At 49.2% G+C, this 19,234-nt stretch overlaps 1 protein-coding gene across 1 annotated transcript in view; it reads right to left on the bottom strand.

Annotated features, from left to right (window-relative positions):
• Positions 1-16,836, bottom strand: part of LOC144767727 (persulfide dioxygenase ETHE1, mitochondrial-like) — a 123,763-nt gene extending 106,927 nt beyond the window's left edge. The window contains exon 1 of the mRNA XM_078651111.1: positions 16,682-16,836. Coding sequence (XP_078507237.1) covers positions 16,682-16,795 — 114 coding nt within the window. The 5' untranslated portion in view covers positions 16,796-16,836. The remainder of the gene's footprint in view (positions 1-16,681) is intronic.
• Between the last annotated feature and the right edge of the window lie 2,398 nt (positions 16,837-19,234).

Raw genomic sequence — 19,234 nt, 5'->3', positions numbered from 1 at the left:
CCCCGTTGGGCACCAAGTTGATGGGTTAGGTAAAAGATCTTGTTGGCTCAATAGTTTTACATGATCGAGTTTTGCTGATCGTGCTTAACTGTTGGATGGATATACAAAGAAAGAGGTCTCTACTACTGTTACATGTGTTTATATATGGGCACACTCTATGGTTGATCAGGTGACTCATGGGTAATGTAGTGTTTATGTACAGTTTTCTTCATTGGCTGCTGTTTTAGTAGAAAAGAAATGAGAAGGCATAATCCTCGCCTCTGTGCCAGTAATAGAATTGAAAATTCTTGTCACAAATTTGTTCACATTTTTTATTATAAGTAGTCTTTCCAGAGCTCCGTCGCCCTTCTTCTGTGTTGGTGAAGGCTGACAGTGGTCCTTCATCCGATCTCTGGTTGGAGCCCCCTTGCAGTCCTACTTCTATGCCAGTGATCTGTTTCAGTTTTTATTGCGAATGCTGGCTCCTGCCCCCAGGCAGCGTCACATCCAGTCAGGATAGCCTCTGGCTGTTGGGTCATGTACTGCCTGTCACCGAGGAATGTCACAGTGACAGGTGGCCGCGCAGGGAGGACGTTTAAGGGACAGAGTCAAAGCATTATTAGACAAGTGTTTAGGGGGGAGATGAGGTGTCACTGGCTGTATATTGTGTGGGAAGTTAAATCTCTGGAAACTCGCTTGCCAACGTTTCTACGACATTTTGCAAACGGACGTCTGCTCAAAATTGGGTGAGAGAGAGGAAGGGAAGATAGGCGGCAGGAAGTGACGTCGGAAACAGCCTGTCCTGAACCCCCTTTAGAGTTCACAGGGGGTGTGAGGTCCAAGTTGCTCCGCCTGGGGAAGTACGGGGAGTGCACGGGTACAATGACAGTGTCGGGCAGGGCTTTAGGTGGACCGGGTCTGTCCGGGTCAGAGCACCGGCAGTTATTTTCAGGGGGCTTCAAAATGGGTCTCTATCGGGCTTTATTTTCGAGCCTCGCAGGGGTAGTCCATTTTCTTTTTTTTTTCTTGCACCAAACTTATTTTGCTCTAGCTGGAATTGCCAAGCTAGATCCTGAGGCCGCTGACCTTTGTGCATGCTGTAGATCCTTTCACGCAGATTTTTATCATATGACACAGGACTGTGGGGAAGTATCACAGTCTAGGACAGAAAGTCCTCTCTTAATGACTTTTCAGGCACCTATCTCCAAGTCATTCTGAGTAAATCATTGTTTGTTCGGCAAGTTACCTAGAACTAATGAGGCTTAGTTGTTTTTCACCCCATTGTAGAGCCCCTGCAGCTCCACTCTGCCTATTGATGAAGAATTAGCCCCCCCTCGAAAAGTTTTCTTAGCCCCCCCCTCGAAATTTGACTCTACTTGCGCCTCTGGAGAGGGTGTATGGCATTATCCATACATATCTTTATTTAGACCACGCCCCCACATGGATAGGCCACGCCCCTTAAAGGGGTTTGTCCCGCCACTTTTAGAGCACCCTAAGTTTTTTTCCCGTCTTAAAGCCCTGGTGTCCGGGTAGAAGATACTACAGGGATAACAAGCATTTGCAATGCAATCAGTCTCTCCTTTTCTTTGTTTTTGTTTTTTTAGAGTTTTAAATAGCACAAACTAGACCCAAAGATATTAGGTATCAGATCGCTTTACATGAGCACCAGTTGCGTTACAGACAGACACATTCATTATTGTTGGGAACGCCTTTGGGACCTTATATGTTTTTAGCTATGCAGAACATTAGCCTAGGTGCTGAAACATCTACTGTTCTTTAACATGGTGAAAAGTAAGCACCAAACTGTGTGATTCGCCAGGTATGGGAACACATGAAGAGAAATATTGCCTTTCAGCAAGAAATGGTGTAGCCCAAAGCTCTGTTTTTAATATAAAATCAGGGCTTAGGTTGTCATATCACTGAAAATACAAGATTTGAAAAAAAATATTGTCTATGGGTGCTCGTGGAAGACAATTTCTATGGACTGGAATCTAGAGTATGCTAAAGTGATTCTTGTATTTTACTGACCTCTGCTGGTCGTTTTCTATCAATAAAGTTAAGTGGAGTCAGTGTCCCAAAAAATTTGAAAGAGAAAGTCCCTCAGCAGAAAGTAATTCTGGTATTTTACTGACCTCTACTGGCCATTTTTTATTAAGACAGTTAAATAGAGGCAGTTAAACAGAAAAAAAATCCTGAAGCGGAAGCAGACAAGTCCTAGGGCTGATATCCAGAGCCCACAAATTACATACACATATAAGTAGATAATAATATATAAGTATATACTAAAGTATATGCAAGAGGTCCCCAATGCTCTACCTAAAAAGTGCCAGGTCACACGTGTGATGGGAGCGCTCCCCATCCTACCTCATGCTCACCTCTGGGCCCCAGAGGGCTACAAACCATGAATACAACACTCAACCACACAAGTACTGTTGGGCCGCCACCCAGCAGTGTCCCATGCCCATGTATATTTATCCAGATCAAAACCCCCCAGTCGCTGTTCATCTATTCACCCGTCCCTGTCGCCTCGCCCACAGGCCCTTACCTATAAAGTGACACCCTGCCACATGTGACACCCTAAGACAGACTGACCTTTTCACCCCACAACGCTTTTCGTACGTAATGTTCCAGCCGCTGTTAAACTACAGGCCCTAGAATGCAGTGCGTTGGTGGCTAACAATGCATGGCTGGCTGGATTTGGTACACACGACATGTGACCCGAGAGCCAATACATGTTTATTGCCATGCCTCCGATTCCAATATGTCCATGCTCCAACCCATAGTCTACTCTACCTATGACACGTTCCTGCTGCAACCCCTCACACACCTCTGAACTCTCTCTTCCTGGACGGTATCACCCTCCTGTCAGTGCTACTCACCCTCCTGAAAGGAAGACGCATCAGTAGCTCCCCCTTTCAACCTACACCACCCTATGAAACAGTTTATGTCCACTGAATGGCTGCACCCTTGTATACACCTGAGATCACCATTAATGAAGTGCCAATATCTTGAAAGGTAGCTGTAGGCGCTATCTCGTGTCTCTACAACCCCATTCTCGTATCCTGAGCCCTAATAGTCGGAGTCAACCCCAGACTGATGCTCCCCATGCCTCGCCTACTTCCCCCACGGCGTCTCCTCAAAGCACCGCACTTCTCTTCCTGCCCCAGCCCACCTGTCCCAGTTGTCCACTCCTCATCCGGCCCTGTTCAAGTGCCCACGTTACTGAAACACCTAGCCACCCCCTGCCTTCTTCTGCGATCCCCTTCCCAGGACCCCGGACCAACTCTCCCTCAATGTCCTTCTCCCCACTACCAGTGACCCATGCCCTCCATGCCCACCTCCCATCCCGATGCCCCTTGACCCCTCCTTGTTATCCACACCCTGGTCCAGCCCTCTCCCAGACCCCTCCCGCACACCAGGGTCAATGTCCTGGCCAGAGCCCTGTAAAGATGCGAGTTCCACACCGTGAGATAAGTTTGGGAATCTTTATTAGGAGCGCCGGGGCTGTGCTCTGTCTTTGCGGTCGGCGCCAGCAACAATCATGGCCGCCTTCCGCTTCCTGCCTAACTGCTTCCTGTTCCTGTATCGGAACAACTAGAACGCTACCACATATCTCCCCCCTTTGTGCACCCAACAATATTTACAAAAAGTCTTACTTCTAGTCCATTACAAAGTCTTTGAATCTCTCCGGTACCTTGATCCTTCTTCCTACTCGAGTCTCCATTCCCTCGTTCCTTCTCTCTCCTTCTGTAGTCTTGTCTTCCTTACGCTCTCTCGCACTCTCCCCTTCTCTGATCTTCATTCTCCTTTCACTGCAATCTTCACTTCCATTTCTTCCTTCTGTTGATCTCCTCCGTTCTCTTTCTTCACCTTCTATTCGCCTTTCTGCGCTCTCGACGTTCTCTCCTTGTCTCTCTCCACTGCCTCCAACACTTTCTTCTTGCCTTTCTCTTCCTTCTGATTCTTCGTTCTCGACAACCTGCTCCACGCCTTCTTCTACTTCCTCTTCCCACTTTACAATCTTGCTGCACCTTGCCATTCTGTCCATCGACCATACCTTTCCATCGCTCAGCAGGGCAGACCGGGCATAGGGCTCCACTACCTTGAGGGGTGGGGAGAACTTGCTTTCCCCCTTTCTTTTCCTGATGGCGAGCTTCACCCTCACCCAATCTCCCTTGTCTAATTCCGTACTGCGGGTGTTCCTTCTTTTGTCGTAATGAGCCGTGTAGACATCTTGTGGTCTCTCCAGATTCTTTCTGACCACCGCCGGGGACCACCTGCTCTGTACAATCAACTTCCTCCAGGCTGTATTGTCCTTGGTGAATGCTTCCCTACCTCTCAAGATCTTAAAGGGGCTGTAGCCAGTGCTCCCTGGTGTGATGCGGTATGCCCAAATCATCTTTTCTAGCTCTCTTTCCCAATCTAGACCGTCTTCAATGGCTGCTTGTATGGTGCCCATTATTACACGGTTGAAGCGTTCCACCTGTCCATTGCCTGCCGGGTGGTAGATCGGGGTGTGCTTCACCTCAATGCCGTTCCTGTTGGTAAATGCGACCCACTTCTCAGACGTGAATTGAGGACCATTGTCGCAGATGATGATCCTTGGGATGCCTTCACTGACGAATGTGGTGCGCAAGAAACGTATTACTGCCTCCGTGTCCACTTGTTCCAAAACTTGCAACTCCGGCCATTTGGAATACTTGTCAATTGCCACCACCACATACTTCGCAATGCCCTCCTTGTCGAGGACTGGCCCCATTATGTCCACAGACAACATTTCCCATGGACCATCCGGAACAGGGAATCTCCCTAATGGCGGCCTAAGCATACTCTGGGATTTGTCCGACTTTGCACATGACTCGCAGGCACGCACGTGCCGTTCGACTTGCGCATCAATGGCCGGCCACCAGTAAGCCTGCCTGGCCAAAGCTTTCGTTTTCGTGATCCCTTGGTGCCCTTCATGGAGTAAGGACATCAGCCGCTCCAAGATGCTCTGTGGTGGAACTACCTTGTCTCCACGGAGTAAGAACACTGGGTTGTCCGCTATTGACAGCTCCTCCCTGACTTCCCAGTACCTTTTCAGCTCTTCCTTCAGATGCCTTTTTTCAGGCCAGCCGTGGATGACGTATCCTTTCACTGCATCCAGATCTGTGTCTTCCTTGTAGGCACACTCCCAGTCTTGGGCACTTATCACTCCCTCGGTGTCCTGGATGGTGGCTACCACATAGCCTTCCCACTCGTGCTTCTCTTCGTCCTTTGCCTCCTCCATTGCTGCCGCCCTGCTAAGAAAGTCAGCCACTTTGTTCTGCGGCCCCGGAATGTGCTCAACTTCATAGACAAAGTCCAATAGCCGAAGGGTCATCTTGGCAATACGGGGTGTGGCATGATCATGCCCGCTCGACGTCAGGACACGGACCAAAGGCTTGTGATCCGTTTTGACTAGGAACTTGGCTCCCCACAGATATTGCCTGAATTTCTCTACCGCCCAGACCACCGCCAGCATCTCTTTCTCCACCACGCTGAACTTCTCTTCATTGGGAGCCAACGAGCGAGAGGCAAAGCTGACGGTAGATATCTCTCCGGACTCCTCTCTCTGCATCAGGACCGCCCCTAGGCCGCGGTCACTTGCATCAGTGGTGAGGATGGACTCGGCTCTTGGGTCGAAACCTTTGAGGGGGATGGCCGTGCTCATTTCTTGCTTGAGTGCATCAAATTCTGTCTGTTCCTCCTTTCCCCATTGGAATTTATTTCTTTCCTTGAGTAGTTGTCTAATGAAGTGTGTCTTTGTCGCGAAGTGAGGAATGAATTTGCTGTAATACTCGGCCATTCCTAGGAATGACCGGACATCCTCCTTCCTTTCTGGAGTGGGTGCTTCCACGATGGCTCTCATGTTCGACTACTTAGGCGTTATACCCTGCCCACTCACTTCATGGCCGAGGTAAGTAACCGACTGGACTCCTAAGTTGCATTTGGTCCATTCAGCAGTCAGCCCATTGTCTTGCAGTCTTTGCAGCACCTTGTGGAGCTTCACATTGTGATCTTGTCTTGACTTCCCCATCACCAAGATGTCATCCTGGAAGAAGAGTACGTCCTTCAGATCCTTCAAGAGTTTGTGCATGATCTTCTGGAACACAGCCGCTGCCGAAGCAAGGCCGAACGGCATCCTCACAAACTCATAGCACCCGAATGGAGTGATGAACGAGGTGAGGTGGGTGCATGAAGGGTGAAGTTTCACTTGGTGGTAGGCCGATGATAGGTCCACCGTGGAAAACCATGTGACATCTTTGGTTTTAGCCAACATTTCACTGATGCGCGGTAGGGGGAATTTATCTATGACAATGTTTTTGTTTAATTCCCTCAGGTCCACGCAGAGACGGACTTTACCGTTGGGCTTTTGGGCCACGACCAGGGGAGACAGCCACTCCGCGCTCTCGATCGCCCTGATGACTCCCTCCTTTTCTAGTCTTTCCAGTTCTATTTGCACCGCCTCCCTGCTGCGGAACGGGATGTTCCTCACTTTGTGCACCACTGGCACCGCTCCGTCTTTAAGCTTGATCAGGTGAGTGTATTTACTCAATTCACCAATTTGCCCGTTGAATACTCTCGGATACGTTGTCTGCCACAGCTGTACATTTTCTTTGACTTCCATGTCCATGAGAAGAACTTTCTCGATGCCTCCTGGGTTGAGCTGGATCCCCAATGCTCCTTGGTCCTTCCAACTCAGTACGGACGGGCCTTTTTCCGCGACATACAGTTTGCACTGCGCGTGCCGTCCTCTGAATTCAAACATGAGCGGGCAGTACCCTAACATGGGAATCTTCTGTCCTGTGTACGTCACCGGCCTCACGTCCATGGGTAGCAGAGAATCTTTGATTCTAGTCGCGAAGTTGTCTTCCCACACTTTTCTCTGAACGATGGATATGGGCGCTCCACTGTCCGCAATCATCTCCAAGGGTACTCCACCTATGTGCATGTCTAACCTGGGTCTGTCCGAGCTGGAGCTATCCATCTCCAATATCTGTACGTCAATGTACAGAAATTCCTCCTCTTCCACCGTATCTTCCTGGTCGCTGGAGTCGTCTCGTTGCTCCTGGTCCACCAACCTCACCATGGCGTTTTTGGGCTTCCTGCGACATACCTTCTCATAGTGTCCAAAGATGTTGCAGTAGGAGCATTTGGCTCTGAAGGCGGGGCATGCCTTGTCGTTTCCTAGATGACTGCTGCTGCCACACCGGTAGCATTGTGTTTTCCCTGCTTTGTGTGACTTAATGTCCACCTGTGGTCTGGACGCGAAATCAGCTCTACCTCCACCTTGGTTCCTCCGCGACTCGTTCTGTTTCCATCGGTCATTTCTATTTGCCGTCATCACTCAGCATACCGTTTGCGACTCCTGGGCATCTCTCTTCGCTGCTTGCGCACACCTCTTCGATAGCTCGGCCTTCTTGACCATCGCCCAGATCTCTTTGAGAGGGGCGTCGCCGTTAACCCACAACTTCTCCTGTATGTGAGAGCTGGAGGTATGCATAATGATTTGGTCCCTGATGAGTTCATCGTGCAAGCCTCCAAACTTGCACGTGAGGGCCAACTTCTTCAGCGCAACCACGTACTCATCTACTGACTCGCCGTTTTTCTGCTTCCTCTGAAAGAAGTTGAACCTGTCAATGGCGACACACACCACCGGTCTGTAATGTGCGTCCAGGTCCTCGATGGCATGATCAAACACTTCAGGGTCTCCCGCGTTCCTCTCACCTTTAACGATGGTGTCATATATCCTGAGCCCTTCTGGGCCTAAGTTGTGGAGCAAAATTTTCTTTTTTCTTTTGCTAGTGAACGGGGTGTCTCCCTCCTCTTCTAGCGCCTCCAAGTAATTAAGAAAGTACCTCTTCCAGTCTTCCCATTTTCTTTCTGGTTCTCCGCTCTTCGTCAGGAAAGGTACCAGCTGGGTGAGAGACGTGCTTTGGTTTGCCATGGCTGGTGTTTTCCTCCTGACTGTGGCTGTGGTAGTTTGCTGTCTGGCCGGACTGCCTGGAGCGTCCTGTTCCTCTCCGCCGTCTTCCTTGTTCTCTCCTTCACTGTCTTCTTCTTGAGTGCTCCTAACGAGGACGGCTGTCGCCTGCGGCGCTCCTCCTGTACCTGGACGCGATGGTCCTGCTGTCTCCGCCAGTTTGCGCCTCACCGCCTGGTGCCAGGACCCAGTGTGAGGTCCCTAAGGTTTGCACTGAGTTTGTGTGCCTTTCTGTCCCACTGGATTGTCCTTCTCTGCCCTTCTGTTCCCTCTGCGCTGTGTGGGAGTGATACTTGCTGGGCAGGGTGGTTTATGGGGCTCTGGTGGCTTACTTGGCTTTATTTGGCTGGGGGACGCGATGTGTATATTTTCGCGCCAAAACGCTGCTTGTTCCAGCTCCTCTGCCGCGCTCCGGTGATTCTGCTGTCTCTCACGCGTAATGCGGGTGTTCGCGCATACGTCGCGCGTGTGTACGGGTCTTTATGGATCCCGACTCGTCGCCATTGTAAAGATGCGAGTTCCACACCGTGAGATAAGTTTGGGAATCTTTATTAGGAGCGCCGGGGCTGTGCTCTGTCTTTGCGGTCGGCGCCAGCAACAATCATGGCCGCCTTCCGCTTCCTGCCTAACTGCTTCCTGTTCCTGTATCGGAACAACTAGAACGCTACCACAAGCCCCGCTCATTCCCAATGACCCCTGCCCTTCCTGCCCACCTCCCATCCCGATGCTCCTTGACCCCCCGCCCCCACCAGTCTCACCTGCCGGAAAATCAGCCACTCCTGCTGCCCTGCGCGGGCACAGTAGCCCCTGAGCCCCCCGGACACGGGGTGAACAAGGGCCCGTGGGCCGGCCTTCCAGAGGGAGCCCAACATCCTCAGCGCACCAGAGACGAGTGGGTGCCGGCAGGGCTGGGGCAGAGGATGACACTGACAGCAGAGGGCGTGCAGGGGAGGAGCATGAGGTGGGTGAGGGGGGACAGCCCAAGAAGGGTGTGGGAGGGCCTGAGCGGAGAGGGGGGAGGGCAGCGGGGGGTTGCGGGGGGGTGGCCCTGGGCAGCGGGATGGAGTTGTGCCCAAAGGGCAGGGGCCGGTGTTCTGTTGTTCCCAACTCCCCCTCTGTATGTGCTCCCTCCGCGTTTCTGCGCAACGTAGAGGAGGTAGAAACCGACGGGGGAGCACATCTAGTCAGAACACATGCTCTGGAATCAATGACACAGACTTGTATTTGACAGCTGTGGTGCCGGAAGGCGGCCACCCTTCCATTTGTTGCTGGATTTTTTTCCAGGAGAGCTTTGGGCGACTTCATAAATGGGGTGATTCCTTTCTCACGATATGAAGTCTCGAACCTGCTAACTATTATGTGCCCTTTAGGTTTGTTCTGTAAACTTTGGGGCGGGGGGGGGGGGATGGGGAATTAACTATTAATGCCAAATGGGTACCGTTGTTCCGTGTATGTGACTGTTGTAATACTGCTTTTTCTTTCGGAATTGCGTTTTTAAATTGATCTCAAAACACGAATGTGGCCTGCTCGCTTATCTTACAGGGGTACATTTATATATCCATGTTCTAAGTGTGCCGATATTCGTCAGGAATTGTTTAACAGGAACCGAAATGTATACAGTGAGTGGTTTAAAGCTAAATGTGTGATCCTCGGCAATATTTGGTGGAGGGCCCCCGTAATGCTCCTTGGCTTATCCCCTACACACCGAACGGGGCCGGTCCTAATGGATGTCTACTACAGGGGCGCTTCATAGTAGCCTTTATATGGCGTGTGTGTGTGTCTAGGACAGTGGTCAAAGTGGGATAAAACAAGCATTTGCAATGCAATCGATCTCGGCTTTGGGACATTGTAAGTATTTAGCCATGCAGCACATTATACTGGGCACTGCAACATCTATGTTCTTTAACATTCAATTCTTCTGAAAGTTAGAGGTTGCTCAAAGCGACAAATTTAAGGGGAAAATGAACAATGAAAAAGGTATTTTTTTCTTTCACCTGCTCAAAATGTGGAGGGTCACCGTTTAAGGAATATATCAGCTAGGGCAAGCTGAGAGTGAGCTTGAAAGAGCTTTAGTGAGAGAGTGTGTCTGTGAGGGTGAATTAGTGTGCGAGAGAAGGGAGAGGTGTCTGAAACCATGTGCAAGAGAAATGTGTGTGGGTATAAATTGGGTGTGTGCATTTAAGAGAAAATGTGTGCATGAGAATGTGTTTGATAAACAACTCAAGAAGCATTTCTTATAAAGGTCTGTTTGGGAAAGTGTTGTGTCTGAGAAAGACAAAGACTGTTTGAGAGTGAGAGAGAGAGAGAGCACGAGAGAGGGGAAATTGATAGACGTGCAGCGAAAAATGAGGCAAAAACAGGAGAGAGCAATGCAGCAACATGAGAGAGCTGGGCAATCTAATACTTGACAGACATTGCAGATTCTGCAACGTTGGAGAGAGCGCGCTGCAGCCTAGCAGTGTTGGTTGTACTGACATGTACGGCAAGAGCTGTGATGCACATGTAATGAGAACACAGGTTGCATAGGAAAGCGAGGACGTGCAAAAATGACATGAACACACAGAGTTGATGTGATTCCACTTTCCAATCAGTTAAATCTTAGCCTTTTCCGCATAGATCGTAGTATTACTTTCTGTTTGGTTGAGTGGATTAGTGTCATCATGTGAGTGATGACAATGAAGTTACAGTGATCTGCAATGGCAGTTCCTGGGTTGAGAATGTAGCCCGGATGCCGTGTTCCAGAGTTTATTATTCCTGTTAGTAAAGAAAATATTTGCTGACACTTCGCTGCCGAATTTTGTTCCATTGATGAAACAAATCGGACGCAGTAATCGGCTTCGTTCCTTGATAAGATTGGGGCAACTACATAGAAGGTGGAGCCACGATTCCCTCTTGTATGGGCAGAGTCTGCATTTAGTGGTTTCCCCTCTACGAGCCCACGCGGGATTAAAATCCGCGATTCCTAAGGTGATTAGTCTCATGAACAAAATTTTGGTTCGAGCTAATTGTGTGATAGCGTCACTTAGGTAAGGCTGGGCTTTGTCTGCTGTGTAAGAACTATTCAGCGGGTGTTAGAGTGAACTTGAACGGAGGGATTTATAGTCCAGGTCAAATGAGATTTCACACACTTGTTTTGTATTCACTTTTTTCCATGTGTTCAGGGGATCTCCGGCCTCAATATGCTTTCTTTCACTATATTCAATGTTTTGATTGCTTTATCAAGGGCGGAGTGACAGGGCGCCCAAGGCTCTGCGAAGATTGGTCTTAATTGGTGTTTTAAGGAATTAACTGGAGCCCTTAAGATCCTGAGATAGAGTTTCATGGTGTCTCCCTGGCACATAAAGTCCGGCCTTGCCACTCCTAGCTCCAGCCTTAGCCTTGTGTTCCTTGCTGCCCTTGGGATTTGAAGAACTGTTTTATAAGTTTTAGATTGCACTGTATGTAGTCATGCATGCTGTGACCTGGGGAAAGGTTGGTGACCATAGCTAATTGCTGGTATCAGTTTTGCTTTTATGGCTTTCAATATTGGGCCGTTAGTCAGACTTATAAGATGATGGTTTAGTTGCTTGAGTAGATATATGACCTGGTTGGCCTTGTTTTTCCGTTGTTTCAAATGGGCTGTCACCTTAGCCCGTTCCGTCAGCCAGACCCCTAGGTAATTGTATGACTCCGCCGTCTTGATTTGCAGGTTCCCCAAATGCCATTGTGCCATCTTTTTCTGATGGTAAATCCCAAAGAATGGTCTTTCCTTGGTTTACTGTTAGATTATTGATGTTATTAAAGTGATTTAATGCAGTCAGGGCTCTTTGTAGACCCGTCTTTGTATGATCCATTATGGCGGAATCGTCAGCGTATTGAAGAACCTGCAGCCTCACGTTTCCTAGTCTAGGTGTTACTAGGCTAGCTCCTTTCAGGGCGTCCCCCAGATCCGCCGTGTACAGACTGAAAAGAATGGGAGCCTACAGGCAACCTTGTTTCAGCCCATTCTCCGTGTTAATTTTCGAGGACACCGTGCTGGCACTGATTTTGACTCTTACCCAGGTGTCTTCGTAGAGCGATCTTATTGCCTTCAGTAGGTTCGGTGGGATGCCCCTGTTTTCTAGCTTCCACCATAGTCTTCTGCGCACCACTTTAACGAGGGCTGTGCTGTAATCAACGAAGCAGCAGAAGAGTGGGGGGTGGTTCTTCATGGTAGCCTGGGTGGATAAGTAGGCCAGTGCCAGTACGTTATCCATGGTCACTGCCTGTGACCTGAACCCTGTTTGATAGGATTGTATGATGCTATTCTCATCTGCCCATCCCTAAAAATCCTTTAGTAGAAGGCGAGCGTAAGCCTTGGCTTCAAGGTCAAGCAGGGCAATAAGTATATAATTTGATGGTTTTAAGCGGTCTCCTTTTTTGAAAATAGGGACCAATATGGAGCCCCTCCAAGAATCGGGGGTCGATGCTGATTGGAATGTGTGGTTGTAGAAAGAAGTTAGCAAGCCTGCCCAGAAGTCATGGGCAATTTTAAAGACCGATGCTGGAATTCCGTTTGGTCCGGGGGCCCCATTGTTCTCCATGTTCCTAATGATCTTACTGACCGTATGGGGATATAGCTTGGCTTCCGCTGGCGTTCTATTACCCTCAGGTCAGTTGTGTTGGCTGGCTTTCCTGTCTCCTGGGATGATGTTTATTTGCCGGTCTGGGCCCACTTTCGTGTGTCCTGGAATGATGTTTGTTTGCCGGTCTGGGCCCTCTTTGCCACTGGCACCTTCTGGGCTGTCTTTATTGGCAGTGGTAATTGCGTAAAGCTGTTTGACGTAAATCAGCCAGGCCATTTCGGCTACTCCGTTCTCTCTTGAGGTTCCTCTGCTGCTCAGTTGATTTTTATGTCTCCACAGATGGGCTGGGTTCTTCTATTTTATCAGGGTGAAGACTTTTAGCCATTCCCTTTCCGTGATGGCGTTTTTATGTTCCCAATTTTTTTTTCTTAGTGCTGCCCTCAGTGAGGCGACCGACGGTTCCTCCAAAACGCCGTCCCCTCTTTTCTTTTTTACAAGGCCTTAGGCAGGAGGCGTTTACAAACTTGTATGTCTTTATTTGGCCTTACGCTGCACCCTCTTGGTTGTACTTTGGGCCTGATTAGTTTTGTCTGGCGGTTTCCAAGCTTTTCTTGTAAGTCCTCCACGATATCTTCCCAGGCCTTTATGGGTGATTGTGGCGGAGACAAATAACCGTCCTGTTTTCTTCCAGCCATGTTTGTAATATGTTGCCTATCTTGACCGACCATTTGATCCTCCTCAGGACACAGTGTTTTTAGTCCCATCTTGATGCTCCGATGGTTTGATGGTGTGGAGCTTTCAGAACTGTCATCAGGAAGACCGCTCTCAGTGGCCTGTGATCGCTTTCCGTTCTATCTTCCGACCAGTGCTTTGCTGATCATGATGTAGTCGATTCTTGAGATCTCTCTGAAGGTAGGAAGAGGGTCCCATGAGTTTGAGTGGGCTTTTTTCAGTGCAAGAGTTGAGGTCAGCTTATGGTTACTGATGAAGTTGATCAAGGGTGCTGCCCTGCCTGAACTCAGGGGAGGGGGTTTGTTAATGTCCAGATCCCTCAGATTGAAATCCCCCGCTAGGGTAACCTGGTGAGATTTATATTTACACAAGAAGTCTTCTTGTTTCCCCAGTAGCCCCTTCAACTTCTCTTTTATGGTAAGCTGGGCCGAATTGATGTAACAGTTATTTATTAAAAGAGGCATAGAATGTAAGTTAATATTCAGGCCTCTGATTTCTAGTGCTTGCAATACCGTTGTGTTTAAGTTGATATCTTTAGCTTCAAGAGCACTGTCATGCTTTATAAAAACTGAGAGATCGACGTTCGGCCGAATAGATTCTTTTTTATGGCTGGAATGAAGTGTTCGTAGTGCCCTGCCAATGAGGTGGTGGACAGTGCCCAGGTCTCTTGAAGGCAGAGTATGTGGGCGGTTTCCAGAAACTGCTTCAGATTTTCATTGCCACTGATTTAGTCTATTCCTGCTATGTTCCAGGAGATTATGGTTAATTTCTCTTTGTGGAGTGATCTTCGCATTGTCCCTTCCCTTGCCAGCCTGGAATCTCTAATGTTAGGCATGCTGGTTCCCCTCATGTACCCTTCCTGGTTGATTATGGACAGAGGGGCCTGCACTAATGACCCGGTGGTTGTTTTGGCAAGAGATCTGATACCCATTGGGGGACCTTGGGGCTGTCTGAATTTTGCCAAATGCGCCCAAGCTATTTGTTCCGTGCAAGATTGACCACGGGGCCTTGCTCTGGGTTTCGGTGGCAGCATATGAGGGTGCGGCACCGTCTGGACATCAATGCCCCATTCGACTATTTGAATGGCGTTGTTTGCGATGGCTTGTTGTATTTTTATATGCTTTAGACCCACCACTGTTGAGTCGCCGTGTGTTTCCCCCTTCGTACTCAAGAATTTCGCCCATTCTATGTCACCCGTTTTTATCTGATCTAGGGTTGCCAGATGTTTACACAGGCGGAGTATATTGCTCCTGTTCAAGATGTCTTGCTGACCCGTACTTTGTTTCCTAAGGGTGAGGATTAACTCTTGGACTATTGTTGGTGAGCCCGGGATTGAAGCCACTGTTCCCCTATATGGGGAGGACTCTAACTGCCCTGAACCTGTATGTTGGCTTCCTTGTTTGCTCGATGAGTGTCCTGCTTGGGACCAGTTGGTGTGACCTTGATTGGCCCCAGCGTCAACCTCTTGTCCCAGTTCTGCTTCAAATGAAGACAGGTCCGACGGTTGCGGCACTGTTGTAGCTGTTGCTGTCTGGGGTCTTGCTTCACTTGGCGCCCGGCTTATTGTGGCTGTTGAGACATGTCCGATGAAATGGTCTAGCTTTACTGAAGATTCTGTCCTCGCTGAAGGTTTATGGTCAATCACAGCTGAGGTGCTCAGAGAACTTAATTGGCTTTGCTCTTCTGCCCGTGGGTGAACGCCATGGGGGACCTTTTTACCCCAGTTATTAACCCCCCAAAAAATAGGATAGGGCTGGAGAGGATTGATGTTCCCTTGCAGGGGTTGGGAGATGCTCCTCCTCAACTGCAGTTGCCTCCCTCTTGTCTTTGTTTTTTTTCATTGTTTCCTTATCTTCTTTTTTGCTCGTCTTGATAGAGTGGAGTCTTGTGCGTTAGTTGTACTGGGGGTGTGTTCCTGCAGGTCGACTCCCAGGGTGTCGCGCCCCCCACACTGCCCCTGGACTGTGCTTGATGTCCCTTTGGCATTTAGAGGGCTGAGCTTTTTGCCTTGAGATTCTGAGTCCAGGCCCAATTGGGATCCTGCTATCTTTTTTGCCTCCAGGTGTTTGCGGTTTGACAACTCTGAATCATCAGTAATGGATATAAATGATGTCTCCCAGCATCCTTTGGCTATTTCAACTATGTCCGTTAGGATCTCGGGGAGGGAAGCCTATTTCTCCATAAGGGATGAGCAGCAACAGGTACAGTCCCCCGGATTGGCGGTTGAGTACTGATAAACCCTGTTGTTCAATTCATCCACCCTGGTGCTTATATTGACTAAACAAGCTGCAATGGCTTGTAGGAGGTCCATTTGGACTTCCATTTTGGATGACTGCCAGAGAAGAGCTTTGTTGGTGGAAGAGTTTGTCTCGGTCAGGGGAGATCTCCCCAGATCTGCGTCTATGCTGTTGTTCCTAAGATTGTGGTCGGCTTTTGGATTAGGGCCCCGTGAGGATGTTGGTGGCAACAACAGATTAGGGGTTAATTCAAGGGTTCTGTCAATCTTCTGTCCCAGATTGTGGAGGAATGAGTCTGTTAGGTTTCCTCCCGCCGGGAAAATTAGCCCCTCGTTAACTGAGTGGGACCACGTGGTTGTACAATTTACTTCAGGGTCCGTGCTCTAGGAATCGAGACCGTGGTCACTGACTTGATGAATTTGTGCTTTTGTCACAAATGTTGGTGCTTCCTTGATTAAAGCCGGTTTGTTTAACTTGGTGGGTGTGGCATCTTGCCACATAACAGAGCTTTGGAGGGGAGTTGGACATATAATTGTGCTTTTAGACTGCGTTTGTCCTCCTGTCCCTTGGATTCCTTACTCGGGAGTTGACCCTCCCTGCCTTTTTGGGTGTACTCCGGAGCTGCTCTGCCCAAACCCTTGGGACTGCTGACTTGGGGCGCTCTGAAGCCATGAGGTAGATCACCAAAGGGTGTCTCATGGGTTGTATCATCGTCTGGGTTCATAGAGTCCTTTTCCTAAGGAAATGCATTATCGAGCCATTTGGTGCGGCGTTTTGCAGTATTTCCTTTCTATTGTCTGTAAGAGATTTACTCCTTGTGACCCTTCTGGGACCCTTCTGGTCCCAGTTGTCCTCATCCGGCCCTATTCAAGTGCCCACGTTACTGAAACACCTAGCCACCCCCAGCCTTCTTCTGCGATCCCCTTTACAGGATCCCGGACCAACTCTCCCTCTATGTCCTTCTCCCCACTACCAGTGACCCCTGCCCTCCATGCCCACCTCCCATCCCGATGCCCCTTGACCCCTCCTTGTTATCCACACCCTGGTCCAGCCCTCTCCCAGACCCCTCCCGCACACCAGGGTCAATGTCCTGGCCAGAGCCCCGCTCATTCCCAATGACCCCTGCCCTTCCTGTCCACCTCCCATCCCGATGCTCCTTGACCTCGCTGCCCCACAAGTCTCACCTGCCGGAAGATCAGCCCCTGCAGCTGCCCTGCGCGGGCACAGTAGCCCCTGAGCCCCCCGGACACGGGGTGTCCAAGGGCCCGTGGGCCGGCCTTCCAGAGGGAGCCCAACATCCTCAGCGCACCAAAGACGAGTGGGTGCCGGCAGGGCTGGGGCAGAGGGTGACACTGACAGCAGCGGGCGTGCAGGGGAGGAGCATGAGGTGGGTGAGGGGGGACAGCCCAAGAAGGGTGTGGGAGGGCCTGAGCGGAGAGGGGGGAGGGCAGGAGGGGGTGTGGAGGGGGGGGGTGGCCCTGGGCAGCGGGATGGAGTTGTGCCCAAAGGGCAGGCGCCGGTGTTCTGTTGTTCCCAACTCCCCCTCTGTATGTGCTCCCTCCGCGTTTCTGCGCAACGTAGGGGAGGTAGAAACCGACGGGGGAGCACATCTAGTCAGAACACATGGTCTGGAATCAATGACACAGACTTGTATTTGACAGCTGTGGTGCCGGAAGGCGGCCACCCTTCCATTTGTTGCAGGATGCTGGAGGGATGTGGTTTTTTTTTCATGAGAGCTTTGGGCGACTTCATAAATGGGATGATTCCTTTCCCACGATATGAAGTCTCGAACCTGCTAACTATTCTCTGCCCTTTAGGTTTGTTCTTCTGTAAACGTTTTGTCTTGTTAGCATTACAAAAAGGTTTTTTTTGGGGGGGAGGGGGGAAGGGCGGTGGGGAATTAACTATTAATGCCAAATGGGTACCGTTGTTCCGTGTATGTGACTGTTGTAATACTGCTTTTTCTTTCGGAATTGCTTTTTTAAATTGATCGCAAAACACGAATGTGGCCTGCTCGCTTATCTTACAGGGGTACATTTATATATCCATGTTCTAAGTGTGCCGATATTCGTCAGGAATTGTTTAACAGGAACCGAAATGTATACAGTGAGTGGTTTAAAGCTAAATGTGTGATCCTCGGCAATATTTGGTGGAGGGCCCCCGTAATGCTCCTTGGCTTATCCCCTACACACCAAACGGGGCCGGTCCTAATGGATGTCTACTAAAGGGGCGCTTCATAGAAGCCTTTATATGGCGTGTGTGTGTGTCTAGGACAGTGGTCAAAGTGGGATAAAACAAGCATTTGCAATGCAATCGGTCTCAGCTTTGGGACATTGTGAGTATTTAGCCATGCAGCACAGTATACTGGGCACTGCAACATCTATGTTCTTTAACATTCTATTCTTCTGAAAGTTAGAGGTTGCTCAAAGCGACATATTTAAGGGGAAAATGAACGATGAAAAGGGATTTTTTTCCTTTCACCTGCTCAAAATGTGGAGGGTCACCGTTTGAGGAATATATCAGCTAGGGCAAGCTGAGAGTGAGAGTGAAAGAGCTTTAGTGAGAGAGTGTGTCTGTAAGGGTGAAATAGTGTGTGAGAGAAGGGAGAGGTGTCTGAAACCATGTGCAAGAGAAATGTGTGTGGGTATAAATTGGGTGTGTGCATTTGAGAGAAAATGTGTCCATGAGAATGTGTTTGATAAACAACTCAAGAAGCATTTCTTATAAAGGTGTGTTTGGGAAAGTGTTGTGTCTGAGAAAGACAAAGACTGTTTGAGAGTGTGAGAGAGAGAGAGAGAGCACGAGAGAGGTGAAATTGATAGACGTGCAGCGAAAAATGAGGCAAACACAGGAGAGAGCAATGCAGCAACATGAGAGACCTGGGCAATCTGAAACTTGACAGATATTGCAGATTCTGCAACGTTGAAAAGAGAGCGCTGAAGCCTAGCAGTGTTTGTTGTACTGACATGTACGGCAAGAGCTGTGTGTCATGTCCTTGTAGCTCCATTCGTTTGTCTTTTCCTCGCTCCATTTCCTTAGCGTGTCCTTCGCTCTTGCCTCCGCTCTTGCTAGCGACGGGATATTCTCTGGTGACGTTGGTTCTTTAATTCCTACTTGTGGCTCAGACAACTTGAAGGGTGGCGGTCTTCTGTATTGTGCACTTTGTCTTTCTGGTTTAGTTTCTGCCATCTCTTCTAGTCTATGTGCTCTTCCTGGCACTCTTTCGTGTGCTCTTCCTGGCACTCTTTTGTTGTTTCCCGTGCTCTTCCTGGCACTCTTCTGTTCTCTGTGCTCTTCCTGGCACTCTTTGTTTGTTTCCTGTGCTATCTCTTCTTTTCTGTGCTCTTCCTGGCACTCTTTTGTGTGCTCTTCCTGGCACTCTTTTGTTGTTTTCCGTGCTCTTCCTGGCACTCTTCCGTTCTCCGCGCTCTTCCAGGCACTCTGTTGTTTTTTCTTGTGCTCTTCCTGGCACTCTTCTATTCTATGTGCTCTTCCTGGCACTCTTTTGTTGTTTCCCGTGCTCTTCCTGGCACTCTTCTGTTCTCCGTGCTCTTCCAGGCACTCTTTTATTGTTTCTTGTGCTCTTCCTGGCACTCTTCTATTCTTTGTTGTTTCTCGTTTTTGTTTTTTTTATTGCATTTGCCTGTTCTTTATTGCTCCATTGGTGCTTAAGTTGGCACTTTTTGGCTTTTCTCGCTTTTCTCTGAACCTTTCTTTAGCTTCTCTTGCTCTTATTT

Source organism: Lissotriton helveticus, chromosome 7 (assembly GCF_964261635.1).
Source record: "Lissotriton helveticus chromosome 7, aLisHel1.1, whole genome shotgun sequence".
NCBI classification, from domain to species: domain Eukaryota; kingdom Metazoa; phylum Chordata; class Amphibia; order Caudata; family Salamandridae; genus Lissotriton; species Lissotriton helveticus.
This window is presented reverse-complemented; position numbering and strand designations above follow the sequence as displayed.